Below are 22,786 nucleotides of genomic sequence, written 5' to 3'. Positions count from 1 at the left end.
GATGCACTGATCCGGTTTCAGTTTTTACTTTATCCTATATAAACGGTCTTTGAATGTTTAGTTTGTTCAAATGTGATACGCTGTGTGTAATGTCCATTTTTAGTTTCCTTCATTCATTGTTCCTCAAAAACACAAAACACTTGCGTTCGTTCGGTCAGGCAATGCAACAATGTTGATGACAATGCTTTTTTCACTTTGCTAAATCCACTAGCATTCTATAATTACACTATTAGTTTGTGTTTCTTACATCTGCAAACAGCTAGTTTGTCTTGTCTTTGCAAGTGGGCCTAAACCTTGTTAGCCGCTAATGCTAATTAGCTGGCAAGCTAACTAATAAATGTACTGAGTCAGAGCAAACGTAATTAGCTATACAGCCTGATAATACCAGTGAAGGCATAGACCTACATCAGCATGTTTGTGCAATAGTATCTTCTAAATCAAGAGGAATATGCAATGCATGAATGTTAGCTACATGAAGTAGCTAAGATAATACATTCTTTGTAGCCAAAGATTCAAGTTCCCTAGGAAACACAACACTGATTCCTACCCTGTCATTTTCACTTGTCGTCATGTCAAACACTATTAAAAAAGCGCCCACTATTATAACTATCGAATTAGAATAATCAGTCTATTTCCATGATTCCAAAGTGTTGTTCAAAATCAGAAGTCAAATCGCAATTGCAACATTTGGTTAACAATAAGGCTTAGATTGTCTGCCCATATCAAACAGCCCTACATGGCAGTGTGGAAATGCTCTCAAATGAGTACAGGAAATTCTGAACAAAATGCTGAACAAAATGTTTTTGGTTGAAGTTGAACCGTCAAACAAAATCAGAATGGAGAAAGCCATTGAAATCACTTAGGATGTATGTGTTGCCACCCTAGGGTCACGCATTACTCAAAGCAAAAAACTTACAATAAATAGAATAGAAGTAAAACTGTCCATTTATGACAATTTTGGCCATATCACCCAGCCATACTTCTAAAAATATCTTCCTCCCATGACCGGTGGGTGCATTGATGGCTGGGGAGAGGAGAATGCGGCCTCTTAAGTGTGTTCATTCCTTCCCCTTTCATGGGAAGATGTTGCAAAAAAAAACACACAGCCTCAGGGTCAAAAGAGTGAAAATCTTTATTGTGCTGGCAGACAAAAAGCGATTTGTTTGTGTCAGAGGAAAGGGGAAAAAAAGGCCAGAGATAGATTCTCCGGGTCTTTGTCGACAAACTTCCTGGCAAACTCAACGACAGCCCTCTGCACAACGTTCCTGCAACACAACTGTAGCGATTGAGGACAACATGTCCCCGAGTCTGAACGTCCACTGACATTACATCTGTGGACTGGCATAAGAATAAAGAAGAAAAACACAGTATACGCTTCATAAGGTTGAATTGGATTTGACCTTGTTGAGTTGTCACGTGTGCTCTATTCTTAAAAATATATTTATTTTATGGCACAATATTGCAAATGGATTGAGTCCCACTCCCCAAAGCTTATTAGTTATACAAATCGGTATGAAAGGCATATTGGTAAACAAACACACTATACAGCTACAAATAGTGAGTGTAATTACAAATAGACTATACTAAACAAGTTAAACATCTTACCAGTGATGAAAGGTTTCCCCACACACACAGCTATGTCTAGCCTACTTGGAAATATGGGGATCTGGTGTCCCCCACCGAATAGCCTGAAGCCACAGGGCTCTTCTCACAGGCTCCATTTCCCTAAATCGGGAGCATTGCGAACAGTAGGGTGGGATTTTTTACCGGGTTACATGTACATTGACCAACACTAGGTCTGTCCGCGACTAAGAAAAAAAAAAAAAAACTCTTGGTCGACCAAAACTTCTGTTCTTAAAAAAAAATACAATTCCATGTATAGACATGTGTTTTTATCAAATATATGCACGGAGCTTGTCTGATGATTTAAGTGCACTGTTTGATTAAATAATTAAAGACACAAATGACTAGGAGTCTGATCGCAATTGATTTGATAGTGCCGGGCCAGGATCAGACTTGCTGGAAGCGAGTGACTAGCACCCATCTTCTCGCTCTCCTCCCTACTGCAGAGACCACAGAACATCAGTGTTAAATCGCACTGTCAGAGTTGCTGAAGCTGCAACGTAATTACAGCCATTTGTCTGATTAGTTCTGTTACCAAAATCACTCATTTGTTTTCGGAAGACATTCCATATTCTCTCAAACCTTGCCCTTTCTGTGACATGTCACATGCATGCGATGCATACGACCAATAATGCATACGACCTATAGCATATCCTAATAACAAATAAATTGGTAATAAACACTGAACACCTTAACAGCAAAAATGGATGCAGAGGACGTGATATACGAAATGGGGAATGTCTACCTGTTGCTCAGGAGGTAAAGGGGAAGTCAGATGTGTGGAATAAATTGATCTAGTTGTGGAAAATACTGGAGATATAGAAAAATAAAAATGTAAGGAGAAAGGGCTGCATGCATATTACGTGTGCCAAACAAGTGCTGTTAGATTACATTGTTCCAAACGGGCAGAATTATATTGTAAACACTAAATATGCATACCAGAGAGTGTTTTGTTTTTGTTAAGCAAAGGACTAAATCGCCTTAAGTCGCATTAATTTGTGAACCCATTTTCCAAAATGGAACAGTTAATTTATTGTTTATGGTAATTATTCAAGGGTGGCTTTATTTTTATTTAATAATTAAAAAACGCTTGATTGCATTTCAAATAATGAATGAATCGTATGCTGTGTGAAGACTAAGGAATGATTGATACAGTAGCATATATAAAGTAATTTAAATAGGCCTAAGTAAGTTATGGTATTAAGACTAAACAGGATGTCCCCTTTGGCCTACAGTTCAATGGTGGTTATACAAGGCTGCTATACTAAGCCTACTAATGACAATGACATGAGTTATTATAATGATTATCATAAGAATATCGAGGAAAAGGAGGGTTATTATTTGACAACTTGGAACAGTGTAAACACTAAATACCAACGAGGCTGTTCTAATGAAAAAAAAAGTGTAAAGCATTTAATACAGCATAGAAAAGATTAAAAACAGCCGAATTTGTGAATTTGTTTATCCAACGTGTTTGCTTGAGGCTTGGTGCTCAGGGAATCAGTTTGCTATTAAAAAAACATTAAACCCAGCAACAGAAGCAGGATCTGTAGATATTCTGTATATGGATGATTTATGAAGCCAGGCACATTTAACAGTTTGGCTATTGACCATAGACCTAATTAAACTGGGGTTTCCTCTCTCCTCACTTTTTCTTAGACAACTAAGGCAAGGGCTCTTTTCTCGTCTCCTCATTCTGTTGTTGCCTCTGCCGCATTGTTCTACAACATGCTGGTTAACTTTGCTATTATTGGGTCTGAAACTTTAAAACTGTATGAGCATATTAAACAATGTTTTTAGATTATATATATTAAAACTAGGGTTGCTAAGGGACGTAAACATTCCGGGAAATTTCCAGAAACATTCCATGGGAAGTTAAGCCTGGGAATTTGGGGAATTTTGGGCTAAAGTTATAAGCTAACAGTGAACCTTTTCTGTGGGATACACAAAGCAATTGTAGGTCTTGCGGCATATTTTGGTTAAACGATACTCAAATTTAATGGAATTGCAACCCTCTGCATGCACAGTGCATTCTTCAATCACATGTACAGCTGATCCTCAAGATCTTGCACACTAATGAGATGCTATTGAGCCCACACTACTACACTGTCTAAGTCAAGGACTAGATGCTTTCTGCTAAGTTTTGATTTCAATACTGGGTGGGGTGAATATTTTATATGACATACATGATTTTGTTAACTAGTAAATAGTAGCCTACAGCAAAGTGTGTTGAAATCATTTCTAACTTGTTAACAATCTCTGCTAGTTAGTTTTTCCTAACATGTGGTTTTTTTAGCTTGCTTGAGCCTGCTAACGGAGGAGTGTTAATTCACCCGTTTCCATACGTTTCATTTTAAAACATTTCTTACAAAAGGAGTTGTTTAATCTAACTGCTTAACTATTTATCTGTAATTGTATTATATATATATATTTTTACTCATCTTTACAGGAAAATGCCACAGACACCATCTGATGTGTGGAGACATTTCACTTCACCTAATGTGGAAGGAAAAGCTGTATACATTTGCAAATACTGTGCCAAATCATGTGTGAAGATTGCAACAAAGATGGAGAATCATCTGGCCAAGTGCATCAAGTTCCCTCAGTGCTACAGCAAGCAACCTCTGACAAAAGCCCCTCTACTTCTATTTGTGGTGAAAAATATGAATCAGACACCTTATCGATAGCAACAGCTCATGGGCCTCCTGGAATTAGCTTTTTTATTCAATGGAGGAATGTAGTCAGATAAATGATGAGGAATGTCTTGCTCGAGCTGTGTATGCAACTGGTTCACCTCTGACGCTCACAGGCATGTGTATTGGAAGAGATTTCTGAATGTTCTTCGCCCAGCGTACACCCCTCCAAACAGACATGCTTTATCTACTAATTTGCTGGATGTAGAGTTTAATAGAACTCAAGTGAAGGTCAAGCAAATCATAGCGAAAGCAGACTATTGCAATCCTCTCTGATGGGTGGTCGAATGTTTGTGAGCAAGGAATAATTAACTACATAATCTCCACCCTTCAACTTGTATTCTACAAGAGCACAGACAAGAGACAGACACACTGGTATCTACATTGCAGATGAGCTGAAGGCAGTCATCAATGACCTTGGACCACAAAGGTATTTGCACTGGTAACAGACAATGCTGCGAACATTAAGGCTGCTTGGTCTAAAGTGGAGGAGTCTTACCCTCACATCACACCCATTTGCTGTGCTGCTCATGCATTGAATCTGCTCCTCAAGGACATCATTGCACTTGAAACAATGGAAACATTCTACAAGAGAACCAAGGAAATGTTTAGGTATGTGAAGGGTCATCAAGTTATATCAGCAATCTACCTCTCCAAGTGAGAAGAATAAGAGCACCAGATTGAAGCTGCCCAGCAAAACCCGTTGGGGTGGTGTTGTCATGAATGACAGTCTACTGGGAGACTGAATTTCTCCAAGAAATGGCCATATCACAGTCTGCCGATATGGACAGCCCCATCAAAAGTATCCTCCTGGATGATGTATTTTGTGAGAGAGTGGTAAGCAGCCTGAAACCCATAGCAGTATCCATTGCACAGATTGAAGGAGACAATGCCAACCTGTCTGATGTTCAGAAGAGGAGAAATCTGAACTTCCCTGCCCACTTCACCGCTGCGCCAAGCAGAGGAAACTGCAGTTCTGAAATACATCAAAAAGTGTGAAGACTTCTGCCTGAAGCCCATACGCCGCAGCATACATTTTGGACCCCAAGTATGCTGGCAAGAGCATCCTGTCTGTTGCAGAGATGAACAAGGCCTATGGTTTCATCACTACCATGTCTCACCACCTTAGCCTGGATGAGGGCAAGATTCTTGGCAGTACACTTCCAAGCAAGGGCTTTGGGATGGAGATGCAATATGGCAGTCATGCCAACATATCTCAGCAGCCACCTGGTGGAAGGGACTTTGCGGATCTGAGGCTCTCCCCAGTTGCCTCAATCATCCTCCAAATCCAACTAACATCAGCCGCCTCAGAGCACAACTGGTCCTTGTTTGGGAACACACGGTTTGAAAAACTGGTGGACAACTGGGCAAATTTGAGGCTTTTTGAGCCGGACAATTAGCCACAAGGTTGGAAAGTGACAGTGAAGATGAGGCCTCAGTCTGATGTTCAAGAGGTGGACATTGAGGTCCAGGGAGAAGACATGGAAGCCTGAGAGGAAGATAGTCTAGAAACTAAAGCTTTGGTTATCATTTTACAGACGTATGTTGAATATGTTTTTGGGAGATGCGATGGATCATTCAATATTCCCTTTCTTTTGTTGTTCAGTGAAATCACCCCATGTTTAGAATAAACTCAATTAAAGTTCAATTCATAACTTTTTTTATTTCTATAGGGAGGATTAAATAATTTGCAAATATGTCTACTTATGACAAAGTAAAAGGTTTGTATTATGACAAATATCCAATGCAAAAACATCTACATTGAAGTGGTATTAATACTAATTCCCATATATTCTCGTTAATTCCCACCTCTGAATATTCCCCAAAATGTGCAACCCTAATTAAAAACACAAATGAATTAAAACAAGTCATTGCCGAGAGTATGTGGGCACCTGCTTGTCGAACATCTCATTCCAAAATCATGGTCATTAATATGGAGTTGATCCCCCTTTAATGCTAGAACAGCCTCCACTCCCCTGGGAAAGTGTTCCACTAGATGTTGGAACATTGCTTCCATTCAGCCTCAATAGCATTAGTAAGGTCGGGCACTGATGTTGGGCGATTAGGCCTGGCTCGCAGTCAGTGTTCCAATTCATTCCAAAGGTGTTTGATGGGCTCTGTGCAGGCCAGTCAAGTTCTTCCACACAGATCTAACAAATCATTTCTGTATTAACTTTGCTTTGTCCACGGGGTCATTGTCATCCTCAAACACGAAAAGGCATTCCCCAAACTGTTGTTAAAGTTGGAAGCACAGAATCATCTACAATGACATGCTGTAGCATTAATATTTAACTTTATTGGAAATAAGGGGCCTAGCCTGAACCATGAAAAACAGCCCCAACCATTATTCCTCCTCCATCAAACTTCACAGTTGGCACTATGCATTGGGGCAGGTAGCATTCTCCTGGTATCCGCCAAATCCAGATTAATCCGTCGGACTGACAGATGGTGAAGTGTGACGCATCACTCCATGCCTTTCCACTGCTCCGGAGTCCAATGGCGGCGAACTTTCCACCACTCCAGCCAACGCTTGGCATTGCGCAGGGTGATCTTAGGCTTGTATGCGGCTGCTCAGCCATGGAAACCCATTTTGCGAAGCTCCTGACAAAGTTATTGTGCCGACGTTGCTTCCAGAGGCAGTTTGGACCTTGGTAGTTAGTGTTGTAACCGAGGACAGGCGATTTTTACACGCTTCAGCGGTCCCATTTTGTGAGCTTGTGTGGCCTATCAATTCTCGGCTGTTGCTCCTAGACGTTTCCACTTCACAATAACAGCGCTTACAGTTGACCGGGAAAGCAGGGCAGACATTTGACGAACTGACTTGTTGGAAAGGTTGCATCTTATGTTGGCACACCTTTGAAAGTCACTGAGCTCTTCAGTACAGACCATTCTACTGCCAATGTTTGTCTGTGGATATTGCATGGCTGTGTGCTCGATTGTATACACCTGTCAGCAATGGATGTGGCTGAAATAGCCAAATCCATTCATTTGAAGGTGTGTCCACATACTTATGGCAATGTAGTGTAGCAACATGGTCTAGGAAAAGTAATTTCAACAGCACAATGATTAGTTTCAGAACCATGGACAGTGACCACTATCCAATGCAGAAGAAACTGCATATCATATTTATTACTGTTGCACCATTGTTCTTATGTAATAACCATATACAATTCAGGAGCAGGTCTTAAGAGTGATGACTGTCCCATCCCCACAGCCTTCACAATGGATTAGTCCACTCAGACAGCGTGAATCAGACAGGTGTCTTTTTTTTTTTGCTACTGCTCGTCTAAACAAATCTTGTTTGACCAACAGACTATCAGCTCTAAACATAGCAGCTTTTTTGGCCTGTTTTGTCATTTCTGTACAACTAAAACTGTACGACGAAGTTGGCTCTTTTACAATAGGGATCAATGGGAAAGAAATTGTCCCCAATTTGTGGGTGTGGTCGAGGGGAATTCTTTATTATGTGAATATCGACTCGGTGTATAGCATGAGCCATATCAGTTAATTAAAATGCCAACATTGTACATACTGTGGAAATTATGGCATCACAATAGCAGGCAGCCATTGCAAGTGTACCCATAAGTTTACCAGTCAAATTGCCAGGGTTAGAGGTTCCAAGCAGAGTGTATTCATTCTATTTCTGCGTGCTGCTACAAAGTGGAAGACTGATTTGCTACAACACCTTCCTTGTTTCAACAAGGTACAACGTTTTATGTGATGAAGAGTCCACGTTGCGGCAGAAACGGACTCAACACGAACGCCGGCCGTCCTGTCTTCAGTCAGCTGTTCATTCCACACATTGTTTTCTTCATGATTGTGCCAGCCCTATAAACCCTTAAATAAGGCATTTTGGTTCAGGTGACTTGCACACATTGTACAGGTAAATCAGATCTAGTAGTCACATTTTCCAACCCCTTCTGAAAATAACCATTATTACACCTCAACCTAATGTAAATTATGATTTTAGCACATTTGAACATGAGCTATACACTCCATTACTGTAGTCCAATAGATAGCCACCTGTTCTCTAAATTCGCTAAATGCACAATCAGTAGTGTAATCAACATAGTGGCTGGGACCCTAGTTTCCCAGGTGAGCCTCATACGAGTGTCTCTGTTCGAAGGTAGTGCACTATATAGGGAATAGGATGCCATTAGGGACATAGACTCTACTTCTCCACTGAAAGCACCATAGGGGGCAGGAGAGAGGGAGGGAGCCACATTGTTTACTAAAGGCCTATCTAACCGTTGCCTGGCGACGACAAGCTCCCAATCAGGTGTGGCTGTGCTTGCTGGTTAGCCTTGGATCAACTGTTCCCCTGCCAGGCCCAGGGAAGTCTATCGACAAACGGAAGCCTTCCTCACAGTACAGATCAAGGGAAAGATAATTAATTGAATAGGGGAGTTGATAAAGTAAAAAGGGAAGAGATTAAGAGAAGAAAAGAGAGGGGGTGATAGAACATTTATGAATTGAATAAGTGACAAGTTAGTTCTATTGTATCCCCATCTAATAGCAGATGCAGTGCATCACCCTAGAGTGAACCCCTCCCTCCAAGCTTACCTAAGATCTGTGAGTAAGGGCAACTTCATCAACTACTGCTGGTAGGCTATATGGGCTACTAGAAGCCAGGCATAGATCATGGACCGTGTGTGCGTCAGCCCGCAACAAGGCTCCAACTGGACATCTGGCCATGGCTGACAGTCAATACTACACTATCTTTGTTGCTTTCAACCTGTAACACACAGCAGTGAGTAGACCAGCTAGCTGTGACATCTGCCACTGGAGTAGTAGGGCACTGTGCCCATTTCAATAGTCTAATGTGGCTTCCACACCACTGACAGTCCAAATCTATACTTGTGAGGGCAACTACCTAGGAGGCGTCCTCCGAGTGTTTCATTGAACCTAGCTTGTGTTTTAAGGGGAGGGGCGCTACTTGAGACTATTGAGATGCGTCTGCGGAAGCAGCTGCTGGGCACTTAAGGTAATGACAGGGGAGCTGGACAAGAACAGGTCTCTTTGCCTGTGTTGTAAAGCATACATGTTGCATAGGGACTTGAGACATATCCCTTTCAGCTCCCTCAGGATGATCAAGGGAACGAGGAAGTTAAGTTAGTGGATGAGAGAAAAAAAACATTTCAGATCTGCCTGTGGTGGTGAGGGGGAGAATAGGTAGCATTAGCTAACACTATTCGGTTGAATCTCTACAAAAAAAAAATAGTATTTTTCAACCTATAGCTTGTTCTTCATCTTTTTAAATAGTGAACCAACATGTTTCTCCGCCCTTTCATTTCCATGACTGATAAATATGGAAATAAGTAAATGGAACCTGACTTTCTAATGGTGAGCGAGTGGCGTGCCTTTTCTTGTGCTCGTCTGCAGCAGACAGTGAGCAATACACATAGTAAGTATCCTGATAGGCTGGGGAATTGCCAGAGAGAGTTAATTGCCCCTTTTTTAATAGATTAAGTTGTGTTTTGTAAGGGATGCTAATCTTAACCTAATTTTCCAATTAATAAAATGTGCCGGGGGCATTGGCCTACTGAAAACGCAGACAAACTCATTTGAGACTGCTATTCTCTATACACCTTTACATTACATTCAAATACAACTGTTTTCTTATCATAGTGGTGAAAATAAGTATGCACTTGCCTAATTCGTATGCACACAGACAGACACACGGTGAGGCACACGCAATTGCGCCCAAGGTGCCACCTGCCACCCACTCAGACAGCAGGGGAAGCTGCGTGAGCTCTATGCAAAGAGAGCGGGATCAAGAACGTCACCTTATATGCACTGCCTCGCTTGCGTGTAGGCAGCTGTAATTTCGTTTTAATAAGAGCTCGCCACAAACTAGTGCACTCGGACGCTCCGAATAACGAACCCACATAATAATCGAAGGGGACACTAGCCTTGTGTAGTGCCGTTGCAATTGAGGTTACTGCTGTGACGTGGACCCAATGGGATTCGGGTCTAGAAAATCAACAGGGAGCTACAGAAGTCAACCAAAATCACACGAATGCATCATCATGACTCTAGAATAACAATCGTATAAACTCTAGTATTTCGGTGGCAAACGCTACCTTGGAAATTATGGAGCCCGTCGACACGAACCCTATCCAGTGCCTGATAGTGACATATACTACTGTGTATGGATGGCACTGACAAAGATACAATAAAACATTGGATTATCCTAAAATACACTATGGCTTATTAAAACATTTAATGGTGGTGGATTGATTAGGAAAGATGTACACTTACCGGCCATGCGTACTGAAAAGAGATGAGAACCTTGCCAGCATCGTTGATTTTGTTTTGGTTATTCTTCGTATTCTTAAAAGAAAAAATATTTCCACCAATAACGTGTGTAGATCCAACTCCGTAGGTGCAAGAGCCAGTGGTTGTGACCTCGGTTTGGTACTCCTTTAAGCAAATTTTTAAGTAAGTATCACACTCGTCCCGACTACAGCGCAGATCCTGTGAGTTCCTTGTGCCGTCGCAGCATTCCCCGTCCGACAACTCACCGTTCACATTCTGAACGGTAATCAGTTGCAGCTCAAAATAGCCAGAGCACTTGGACACCTAAAAATAACATTAAAATAGAAAATAATTACTGAAAATTCTTTGTTTGGTCGGTTTACTATATGCGTGCGTAAACCGATAGTGGTGCACGCGACCACCGGGAATTTGATGGAAAGGCTACGAGGACACGCCTGACGCCCAAACCGATATTTAATTTCAGAATAGGTTAGAGTTAAGGTCAGGTTTAAAGTAAAGCTCCGTTTTACGTTTTGGCTAGTCGGTTTATGCGTCAGTTGTGTCCTTATAACGTTAGTATCCCCCGAGTTTGATAGGCTTGTTTACCAAGTAATTAATAGTTGGGGGATAATTGGGTCAATAATATTACAATGTGTTGTTTACTCATGTAGCCTACCTTTGGCACAACATGTTCTGTCATTAACCTACAAATAAAATAGGCCTTTCTTTCCAAGAAAATGCATTGGCTAGCAGTGCATCTGTGTAGTAGCCTATGCATGAGGATCCTTTGCTAATGTCGTTAGAAACAATTAACTGCAATGAAACTTAAAACATGTAACGTTAGGCTATTTAAAATATAGCCAAATGACAAGTGCATGACAGCAAAATGGAGTGTAACAATTCCTCACACTTCAACCTCGTCATGGTTACAATGCATGATCACATGATTCAATTGACGGCTGCGTAATTTAATTATCGATTAATATCTGAATACGAAATAGGTAAATAAATAGGCCCACGCCCACTAACTTTTGACAACGATTGTTTATAAATCAACATTTATTTGGCGTAATATTTGACAACAGCCCTCTTACCTCCGTCCATATCGTCAATAGGAGGCACAGTATTGAGAGGCAATTCGTAATCCTTGTACAATTCCACATGCCTGCGAATAATTAGTATGTCATAGGGAAAAAACGATCCAAAACGGAAAAGAGCCGTTGACCGGCGACACAGTTCTCCGCTCCTGACATGCAAAATTCACAGCGTGCTTTTTTCCTCCGTATATTTCCAAAATTCACCGAAATATTAGCCTACATGCGTGTGTAGCAAGCAGCCGACGCAGCGTTGTGATGGTCCAGCCACAAGAACCTCCGTCAAATCACTCCACAGCAACTGATATGTCTCCCAGCTACAGCACGCCTGAGGATGTATTTTTGATTGGCAGTTCAACAAACCACTCACAAATCCGAATTCTTGCAATTGGCAAGAGCCGTCCCTGAGCCAACCAAAGGCACTGGGGGCGGAGTATTTCCAAAAACCTTGAATTACATGGCTTGGGTAAATGAGAACTGAGAAACCGCATAGACAGACCTATTGGACATTGTGTGTAATAGGCTATGTCTATCAAGTTACAGGTTATTTAAATACAACATTTGAGAAATATATTTAAATACAACATTTGAGAAATATATCCAAATACAGGATAATATGCCCACCGTGGTTTTGGCTGTAGGTTTGCAATTGTATTATCAGGGTTGGCCTACGTCTTAATTCCGCCGCTCACAGCCAATTTTACAACGGGCAATATGCAATTTGTTTGCACTAGACTAAATGTTGTGAATCTAAGTTCCCTTTTCAAATGTCGAATAAATGTCTTCTGTGTAAATTAACATTTTCGGCAAATAGCCCACAACATTGATTTAACTTTAGTCTAAGCATGGGCTTTACCGATTGTTTTTAAAATAGCTTTAAAAAACGAGGTTATCGATTTATCACAGCATAAATTGACCCACACAGACGGTGGGCTTTGCTGAATTAATGTAGTTGAGAGCGCCCTCTTCTGTATATCGGCGCATTAGGCTGCCAGTGTGGATAATGTGCTTCAATTTTTGCAGTATACTGTGTGTTACTTGTGACTTCGTGATATTGAGTTACTTAATAAGGAAAGCCTCTAATTTTTTTGTCTGACAGGAAATAAGCAATAAAGGGGCTCCTTCGGCAAACGTCATTGACATCCATTGCTTGTTCTGGCACTTTGCCAAACAATCCACTCATAGCTTGAGAAATCCTGACATCCTTTTACGTGACCACTTCCTACGGAGGAGTCATAGCACAAGTTTCTCAACACCCCACCATCAGTCTGCATTCAGTCACACAAGCATCTTATTGAGCACCTCAAAGGGAGCCTGGAGTGTGTGTGAGAGCGAGAGATAGTGTGTGTGTGTTTGCATGCACATGTGTGTATGAACGTGAAGACGATTGACAAACGCTGTGTGTGTGCCAGACAAGGCTTCCCCCCCCCCACCCGCCGGGCACGACCCTCTCCTTTCACCAGTCCAGCGGCATCATGTCTTCAGATAGGGATGCAAATAAGTGCCCAGATAGCCCCAGCAGCAGCATTGGGCTCACTGGTAGAAGTGTGTGTAGATGAGGTGGATGGGGGGCAGTGGTGAAGAATAGGATTATGAGGTTGGGGTGGGGTGGGGGCTGGAGGAGGAGGGGTGTTGGGCACTGTGGGGGGTTTGTAGACCTCCTTCCCAGGGTTAGGGTTGGGGGGTAAAGTGGATTTCTCTCCTCATCCATTTTTCATGGGTTCTTCCTTTGAGAGTTGAGAGAGCACCCCTGCCTGAATGTATGACCTCTTGCTTCGACTCTCTTTTATCTTTAATCATTGAGGAAAGAGGGTGGGGGAGGGCGGTTGTGAAATTGTTGGTGAGGCACACGTTGGTGACGTTGTCAACCCACCCATGTATATGATTACATGGACAGGGGGGACCTGATCCTAAAGCACTCCTACTCTGAGGCGCTTTACAATGTCAATGGAATACCAACGTTATGCTACTGATATTCTTAAGCCAATGTATACATTCAATTACTTTCAGATTACACCAAGTGCCTATATAGGGGGCAGGGACTAGTGGTTACTGTTGGATGGGGCCTGTTCCATGCTTTGCTCTCAAGGGGTCTAAGATTGAGGCCAGTTCCAGTACTGGATATTATTCATCCTACCTTCCTTCCTCCCTTACAGTGATTTCTGTTCTACATGTGACTGGAAAGCAAGGTGAAAGCAAGGTTCTTTATATCCCATTTACCAGACTTTTCAGATAAGTCTGTGTTCCAATTCTGTTTCTGTAGTATGAGGCATCTTGGTGTACAAGTACATCCCCTGGACAGGACGCAAGTCTGTCGCAGGGCCTTACCCCTAATCCGTCTCCTTAATTCTGAGTGCTGAGCAGAGGCATCAGGTTCCATTTTTAGTCTTTGGTATAACTCAACTGGGGTTGGAACTCCCAACCTTCCAATGTCAGGCCAAACACTAACCACAAGGCCACTGAGTTGAAGAAAAATATTCAGCTATTTTACAATGCTCATACCCAAGAACCCCTTAGGCATTTTTAAATATGGTTGCCAACGCACTACATAGCAGACGATTTCATGTTTGTTAAGCGTAGCATGGGGCTGAAATGGAATAGAGCAAAGCAGTCAGATTCTCAGACTAAGAGAGAATAGGCTTTCTGGTCCAGGTGGATTTGGTTGACTTTTGGGCTCATCTAGTAAGATGTCACGGATAGAAGGGAGTGACTAAAGGGATGTCAAGCCAATTTATAACCCTGACACTAACTCATTAGTTAATTCAACAAGAGTTTGCTGGTCAGTCATACCCCTTTCCCTAGATATAAACTTAACTTAATGTATGTACATGATTCTTCCATTATGTGGAACACACAACCGGATCCACCAACAGACATTTTTCGGCAAGTAGTCAAATCAAATGAAGTTTTATAGGTCACATACACATATTTAGCAGATGTTATTGCGGGTGTAGCGAAATTCTTGTGTTCCTAGCTCCAACAGTGCAGTAGTATCTAACAATTCATAACAATACACACAAATCTAAACGTAAAATAATGGAATTAAATAATAGGCTGAACATACCGGCAAATATTGCTTGGGAGAAAAAAATATTTTACATTGAAGAGTAAGTGAATGAAAATTATGAAAACTATCAATGAAAATCTAACATTATATGTGGTCATGACATACTGTATGTGGGCTGGTACCAAATAACATATGTGTGCTATGTATAATTTTGGTCCCAGTTTCTCTCAACCTAACACTGCTAAGGTCCTAAATTTTGGCCAAAAAGGGTTTTCCAGAGGGCAAGAATATACATTCTGCAAATTAACTCTTCGAGCCCAAAGCCCTAGGACTTAGAACAGAGTGAAATAAACTGCTTAGGTATGTTTTGGCTGCCTCCCTGAAATCAGAAAAATACATTTGCTCACGTAGGATATCCTATCCCGCGACGATCTAAAAGCGGCGACTACTCCTGTCTTCCTCTTGACTTTGTTTTGAATCGGTCGCGAACCCTCACATCCTCTCTGAAGTTCAAAAATGGTTCATGGAGGCATGCAGAAGAACAGAGCTGAAATAATGGGTGTGTTTGAAATTGACTACATTACAGTTGGACTATGTGGAAACAAATCGACAAATCACTTATCACTATATAAAGACTTCACAAAAACCAATAACCAATGCATGGTAAAGGGAACCCACTGGGCACTGACGTCAGTTCAACATTCATTTTGATTTACATTTGGTTGAGTTTTCAACTAACATGAATTCAATGTGAAATCCCCCAAAAAATTCACAGTTTCATTGAATTTAGGTTAAAAGTTGGGTGAAAAAAAACACAAAATGCCATTAAATTGATTACTTTTTTGCAAATCCAATCAGTTTTTCAGGTTGACTCAATGTCATCACAAAGATTTTTGGGGGTTGAAATGAAATGGAAACAATGTTGATTCAACCAGTTTTTTCTTAGCGGGAAGTGTTGCAGCATCTGAGTTTGCAGGTCCTATACATTATTACCATACAGACATCTTTGGCCCAGGATCCCATGATAAGTGAATGCTTTTTTTCCATGCACCCTCCTCCTTTCCCTCGCTTCCTCCATAATAGGACTAGGGTGACCACATGTCCCAGATTGTGTGGGACAGTCACGCATTTTGGGCCTTTGTCAAGTGTTCCCCAACAAAACCATCCCACATTTTATCAACATTAAAACACCACTAAGTTGATCTGTCCCATATTTCACTCAAACGTCACATTCATTTGAAGATAATTGTCTCTTTTGCAATCACGTTGCGCTTATGACAAGATATACAATGCCTTCAGAAAGTATTTATACCCCTTGACTTATTTCACATTTTGTTGTGTTACAGCCTGAATTCACAATTGATTAAATATATTATTTTCTCACCCATCTGCACACAATACTCCACAATGACAAAGTGAAACCATGTTCTTAGAAATATTTGCAAATTTAATGAAAATGAAACGCAGAAGTCTCTCATTTACATAAGCATTCACGCCCCTGAGTCAATACCAGTTAGAAATCACCCGTGGCAGCGATTACAGCCTGAGAGTCTTTCTGGGTAAGTCTCTAAGAGATTTGCACACCTGGATTGTACTATATATGCACATTATTCTTTCCAAAAATCTAAAAGCTCTGTCAAGTTGGTTGTTGATCATTGCTAAGCAGCAATTTTCAGGTTTTGCCATAGATTTCTTTGCCAATTTAAGTCAAAACTGTAACTAGGCCACTGAAGAACATTCAATGTCATCTTGGTAAGCAACTCCAGTGTATATTTGGCTTTGTGTTTTAGGTTATTGTCCTGCTGAAATGTGAATTTGGTTCCCAGTGTCTGTTGGAAAGCAGACTGAACCAAGTTTTCCTCTAAGATGCTTCGATCTATTCCGTTTTTTAAATTATTTTTTTTACTCCCTAGTCCTTGCAGATGACAAGCATACCCATGACATGATGCAGCCACCACCATGCTTGAAAATATGAAGAGTGGTACTCTGTGATGTGTTGGATTTTCCTCAAACATAACGCTTTGTAGTCAGGACATAAAGTTAATTTCTTTGCCAAATTTTAGTGCCTTATTGCAAACAGGATGTATGTTTTGGAATATTTTTCATTCTGTACAAGCTTCCTTCTTTTCACTCTGTAGTTACTCCACAATACTAACCTAAATGACAATGTTCTCATTAATCTCTACAACCGTTTTAAAGTCACCATTGCACACACTGTATATAGATTTTTCTATTGTGTTATTGACTGTACTTTTGTTTATTTCACGTGTAACTCTGTGTTGTTGTTTTTTGTCGCACTGCTTTGTTTTATCTTGGCCAGAACGCAGTTGTAAATGAGAACTTGTTCTCAACTGGCCTACCTGGTTAAATAAATGTAAAATTAAAATAAATACAAAATTGGCCTCATGGCGAAATCCCTAAGCGGTTTCCTTCCTCTCTGGCAACTGAGTTAGGAAGGATGCCTGTATCTTTGTAGTGACTGGGTGTATTGATACACCCTCCAAAGTGTAATTAATAACTTCACCATGCTCAATGTCTGCTTTTTTATTTACCCATCTACCAATAGGTGACCTTCTTTGCGAGGCATTCGAAAACCTCTCTGGTCTCTGTTGTTGAGTCGGTGTTTGAAATTCACTGCTCGACTGAGGGACCTTACAGATAATTGTATGTGCAGAGACTGAGATAGTCATTCAAATATCAAACGCTATTATTGCACACAGAGTGAGTGAGTCCATGCAACTTATGTGACTTGTTAAGCAAATCTTTACTCATGAACTTATTTACGCTTGCCATAATTAAGCTGTTGAATACTTATTGACTCAAGACATTTCAGCTTTTCATTTTTAATTAATCTGTAAAAATGCATAACAAAAAAAATCTAATTTCACATTATGGAGTATTGTGTGTAGGCCTGTGACACAATCTCAATTTAATTCACTTAAAATTCAGGCTATAACGCAATAAATGTGTAAAAGGTCAAGGGGTGTGAATACTTTCTGAAGGCAATGTACAGTATATCATAAGAATGTGGTACTGGTGATGTTAAACACTTCTCCAATCGTTGTTGAGATCTTCTGCCAAAAATGTAAACTACACTGTTCTGCAAAATCATCCTATTGTCCAGCATTTGGGTATTTTAAATGTGATCACCCTAACTAGGACGGACACAGGAAGCATGTGAGGCACGGTTTACTTGGGCCCACGAGCCGTCACAGCAGGGGATAAGCATGACAGACCCCCAGGTACCAGATAGGGGTCGCGAGGTCAACCAAGCTCTGCCAGATTCTAAATCAGAAGCCAGGTAATCCTTGTCATCAAACATGATGTCAGCGTTAAAGAGGGATATAGGTTGGTAGCTTGCAGCTGGTTCTGGTCCGACACCATATCAGCATTTGTAATAAAAGTGGGTATCCATCTGGTATATTGTGTTCGGTATCTGACAGACAGTAGTGAAATAGTATTTGTTTTCTTTCAAATACGTAAGCTGAGCTTGATTGAACTTGGCTGGCGTGATTGAACCAGGGAAATAGTGCCAAGAGTGCAACCCTGCTCGTCTGGCACTCCAGGCAGGCTGAATCAAAGCTCAAAGCATTTAAAAAGTAAACAAACACTATTTGAACCCTGGGCAGCGGAGAAGATAATATCTGTGTTCTGGAATACAGGCAGTCATGGTAGTCTCTAATTTTAGTGCAACTATTGCTCAAATCTTTTTGTGGCACACCAAAATTAAGAAGCAAGAATTTGTTGGATTTTGGCCTCCCGAGTGTGGCAGTGGTCTATGGCAGTGCTAGCTGTGCCACTAGAGATTCTGAGTTCGAGCCCAAGCTCTGTCGCAGCCGGCCGCGACTGGGAGGCCCATGGGGAGGCGCATAATTGGCCCAGCGTCGTCCGGGTTAGGGAGGGTTTGGCCGGCAGGGATATCCTTGTCTCATCGCGCATTAGCGACTCCTGTGGCGGGCCGGGCGCAGTGCACGCTGACACGGTCGCCAGGTGTACAGTGTTTCCTCCGACACATTGGTGCAGCTGGCTTCTGGGTTGGATGGGCATTGTGTCAAGAAGCAGTGCGGCTTGGTTGGGTTTTGTTTCGGAGGACGCATGGCTCTTGACCTTCGCCTCTCCCGAGCCCGTACGAGAGTTGCAGCGATGAGACAAGACTGTAACTACTACCAATTGGATACCATGAAATTGGGGAGGAAAAAAAGGGTGAAAAATACAACAAAAAAATACAAAATTGTTGGATTTTCTAGATAGTAAAAGCATGGAGCAGGTATTTTGATCCAATGTGAAGAATTGTGTCAATCCAACAAAATCCATATCATTTTAAATCCACATGGAACATGAAAATATATCCGAATCAGGATTTAAAGAATAAGATGGGTAACATTTTAACTTCCTGCAATGTATTCAGAAACAGAACTGAATACTAAACTGCCTCATCTCACTCCAATGAGTTTTTGATGTAGGGCAGGGTTCCCCAACTGGTGATTTTATTTTGTACTTTTTTCTTTTTTGGGACATACAAAAATGCTTATTCACGTCTGTAAGTCACCTTGGATAAATAGGTCTGTCTAAACGACAATAACGACAATATGTTATTGTCCACACAGATAGGGGCATTTTGAGATGCTATAAGACATGCATTCAGCCCTTCTCTATGACGAACACTTGGTTGCGTCACAATAATATATTGTCTCCCTGCACTTATTCACTTCCCTTTATGGATGTCAAAGGAAATATGGAAACTGTAGGAGTGATCCACTTTCGTGAACAGGGTGATGTAAGTTATTAACTGTCTGGTGTATGTGATAATATACAAATGTAAGCAAGGTTTGAAATTATGTTTTCGTCAAATATATATGTTTTGGCTTCTTGTGGTCAATTTACAGTCTACAAATTATTTGTAATTATGTTCCAGCCCCCTGACCATCCACTCACAAAAAAAAATTGTCCCCCTGAATCTAATTGATGATCCCCGGTTTAGGGTGAACTTTCCCCAGACACTGATCTGGGATCGGTTTTGCATTTCCCACACTAATGGTTAAGGTTAGGATTTGGGGAGGGGCGGGGAAGCTGATCCTAGAGGAAACTTCACCCCTGAGCCAACGGGTTCCTCTTGAAGTTGGCGCCAACATACTAAGTTTACCAGGCTTCTCCAGTTGCTTCTCCTCTCACTGGCCGGGCCGAGGATCTCATTTGCATACAGGTGGACAGTGTAGTGCGCTGGAATCATATTGGTTGTCGCCCATGCCATGCCTTTTGTCCTCCCAGCCTCATAATTCCAGAGGTGGACACAAAGCAGCGCTTCACTTCAAAGAAGCTGGCTTGGTTGCACCTCGAAGTTCACTCAGAATGAGGAGGGAACGTGCCTGCTATGGCCACCGCTACCACAGATGGCCCATCTGGGACAAACACAGTAAGGAGGCCTGTTACGGCCCGGTGTCCAATTTCAACATGAAAGTGTCGGGACCACAATGTAGTTATCTTTCCACACTGGCAACACAAAGTGCATGGTGGGAGAAAGAGGTTGGGGGGGGGGGGGGGTAATTATTAATTCATTAAAAAGTGGGACTTGCATTTCAACTTTCCCCCCTCTGGGACGTGCTCGGATGGTGGCCAGTGCGCGACAAGGGTTTGGCGTTCCTTTGTGTGACTGACGGAAATTTCTCCATTGATTTGACAAAGCCTTTGACTTTGTTTGTGGAGTAGGGGAGAGTGGGGTAAGTTGAGCCGCCTCTTGTTTCTAGGAAACCATGCACAAAATGAATCATGTGACCAAATATTTAGGAAGAGGGCTTCATATCAGCATGAAAGTGCATCCTTGTAGCTGTGTGGGCTAATATAGTCAAAATGTTTGCCTTGGGGTAAGTTGAGCCAATGGCCACCATACCCCATACAAACGATGATTAGATAGCACAGGAGGTTGGTGGCACCTTAATTGTGGAGAACGGGCTTGTGGTAATGACTGGAGCTGCATAACTGGAATGGTATCAAATATATGGTTTCCAGGTGTTTGATGCCATTCCATTTGCTACGTTCAGGCCATTTTTATGAGCCATTCCCTCAGCAGCCTCCACTGTTAGATAGTCAGTTTTATGCATAGTATTTTTGCAATGTGTCATGCATATGAAGTCAAAGTGCATTTTTTTTTTACAGAGCAGACATCATGCCCTGTGTATACAAACATAAAACAAGCAGGGGTCTAGCCTCCCTTGAGGTTCTAGAGAGAGCAGTATAGGAAGTGAGTGAAGGGAAGGAGTCCATTTAAGGAGCAGCAAGGGATGAACAAATAGACTGAATGACACTGAAGATGTACATTGACAAAAAGGAAAAGTACCTGGTTTTAAAAGAGGCTATGATAGAGTAGCAGAGGAACGTAAGGTCTTATCTAATGCCATGGAGTTTGAACTTGTGGACTAGTTTTATGGACTTATTGGCCTCAAATGCAGAAAACTTGTTTCGATGTTGGCACATCAAAACAACATCCCTCCCTGTCCCAGACAACTGGTCATGAAATGGAAGGGTGAATGATATTGAACGAAAGAAATCTACTGTATATCTGAATGTAGGCATACATCTAAGATATACAATATACCACACCCTCACTCTAAGAATTCAACTTTTATTTACCAGCACCATCACAGGACATCATCCCCCACTTATCCCAAGGCGGCTCAATTTACCCCCATTTGCAGTCTACAAATTATTTGTAATTATGTTCCGGCCCCCTGACCATCGACTCAAGTTATGCCAAGAAACCAAGTTGTGCCAAGAGATCTGCAGTGGGAAAAAATATAATTTAATTTTAAGGCAGCAAATTGTAAAGACTTTCACTAGGCACTCACCGTACCTTCTACATTGTGTGCTCATGTGTGTGACTCAGTTGGTTGAGCACGGCGCTTGCAATGTCATGCCACCCATTCAAAATGCTTATTCACGTTGGCAAGTCACCTTGGATAAATAGGTCTGTTTAAATGGTAGACGCTTATATGTTATTGTCCATACAGATAGGGGCATTTTGATTTGCTATAAGACTTGCATTCAGCCCTTCTCTATATCGAACACTTGGTTGCGTCACAATAATATATCGTCTCCCCGCACTTATTCACTTCCCTTTATGGATGTCAAAGGAAATATGAAAACTCCCTCTAGCCTGTGCCTATAACAATGCGTTCACATTCGTAGAGTAGTGAACAAGTGCACACTTCAGGAAGAAGAGATTGGGATAACCCCTTAGTAATGGAAATGCCAAAAAATAGAAAGATTAGATTGCACTTTTAAGACATTCAGAATCCAGTGACGACTAAGACCACAGATTTAATACGAAGGAAAATGTAGCTACACTTCGATAATCCAAACCCTGACTGAAAAGTGCCTTGTACCACTGAGAAGTGGTCATTACGGGGAGCTGCAGCAGAGTTGGGCATTCCTCTTCGTTTTCACAATTACATTAAACTTGTTGTTGCTGTATGCAATACAAAATCACTAGTTTCCCCAATATAGAACTGGAATAAAGTTCAATGTAATTGTCAAACCGGAGAGGACTGTCCAACATTTACGACACCATAACTAATCTCTACCTCTCACCCCAGACCCAATGGTTGTTGTTAGACTTGTGGCGTGCAGTTGCCGTGAGGGCAGAAAGGTTGCACTTGGTTAGCTGATGCGTTCACTTGTACTCCCCCCCCCCCCCCCCCACCCTAATCGAGTCCACTCTCCTCAAAAGTGTATGCATGACTGTCTCATGATTACTATTCCACCTTCAAAAGAAAATACCAACACAAATATTGCCATGACAATTACACTTCACTGGTGTCAAATATTTAGCATTGGACATTTGAGCGACCAAGAGCACTTTGCTACACTTCCCCTCCCCTTCACACACACGCAAAAAAAAAAGGAATTGGCTAGCCCTGTTTGAATTAAGACACAGCGTGCAATTCAGTATTGTATGAATCTATGTGAGCATTCAAGAGCCAAGGAGCGAGAGAAAGAAAATTCACCTGATCAGAGCACCTGTCTCCTACTGGACCTTCTATCACTTCTCCCTCCTTGGGTGTGAAAATGGGGCAAAAAAAACACACCTTTTTGTGTTTATCAAAAAGTGATGTGCT

At 41.6% G+C, this 22,786-nt stretch overlaps 1 protein-coding gene across 2 annotated transcripts in view; it reads right to left on the bottom strand.

The window, feature by feature from the left end:
* Positions 1-11,971, bottom strand: part of LOC139415231 (jagged canonical Notch ligand 2b) — a 103,967-nt gene extending 91,996 nt beyond the window's left edge. For both annotated transcript variants that reach the window (XM_071163159.1, XM_071163160.1), the window contains exons 1-2: positions 11,669-11,971; positions 10,578-10,898 (exon numbers count right to left, since the gene is read on the bottom strand). In XM_071163159.1, coding sequence (XP_071019260.1) covers positions 10,578-10,898; positions 11,669-11,737 — 390 coding nt within the window. In that variant the 5' untranslated portion in view covers positions 11,738-11,971. The remainder of the gene's footprint in view (positions 1-10,577; positions 10,899-11,668) is intronic.
* Between the last annotated feature and the right edge of the window lie 10,815 nt (positions 11,972-22,786).

The sequence above is a fragment of the Oncorhynchus clarkii genome, chromosome 8 (genome assembly GCF_045791955.1).
Source record: "Oncorhynchus clarkii lewisi isolate Uvic-CL-2024 chromosome 8, UVic_Ocla_1.0, whole genome shotgun sequence".
Lineage (NCBI taxonomy): Eukaryota > Metazoa > Chordata > Actinopteri > Salmoniformes > Salmonidae > Oncorhynchus > Oncorhynchus clarkii.
This window is presented reverse-complemented; position numbering and strand designations above follow the sequence as displayed.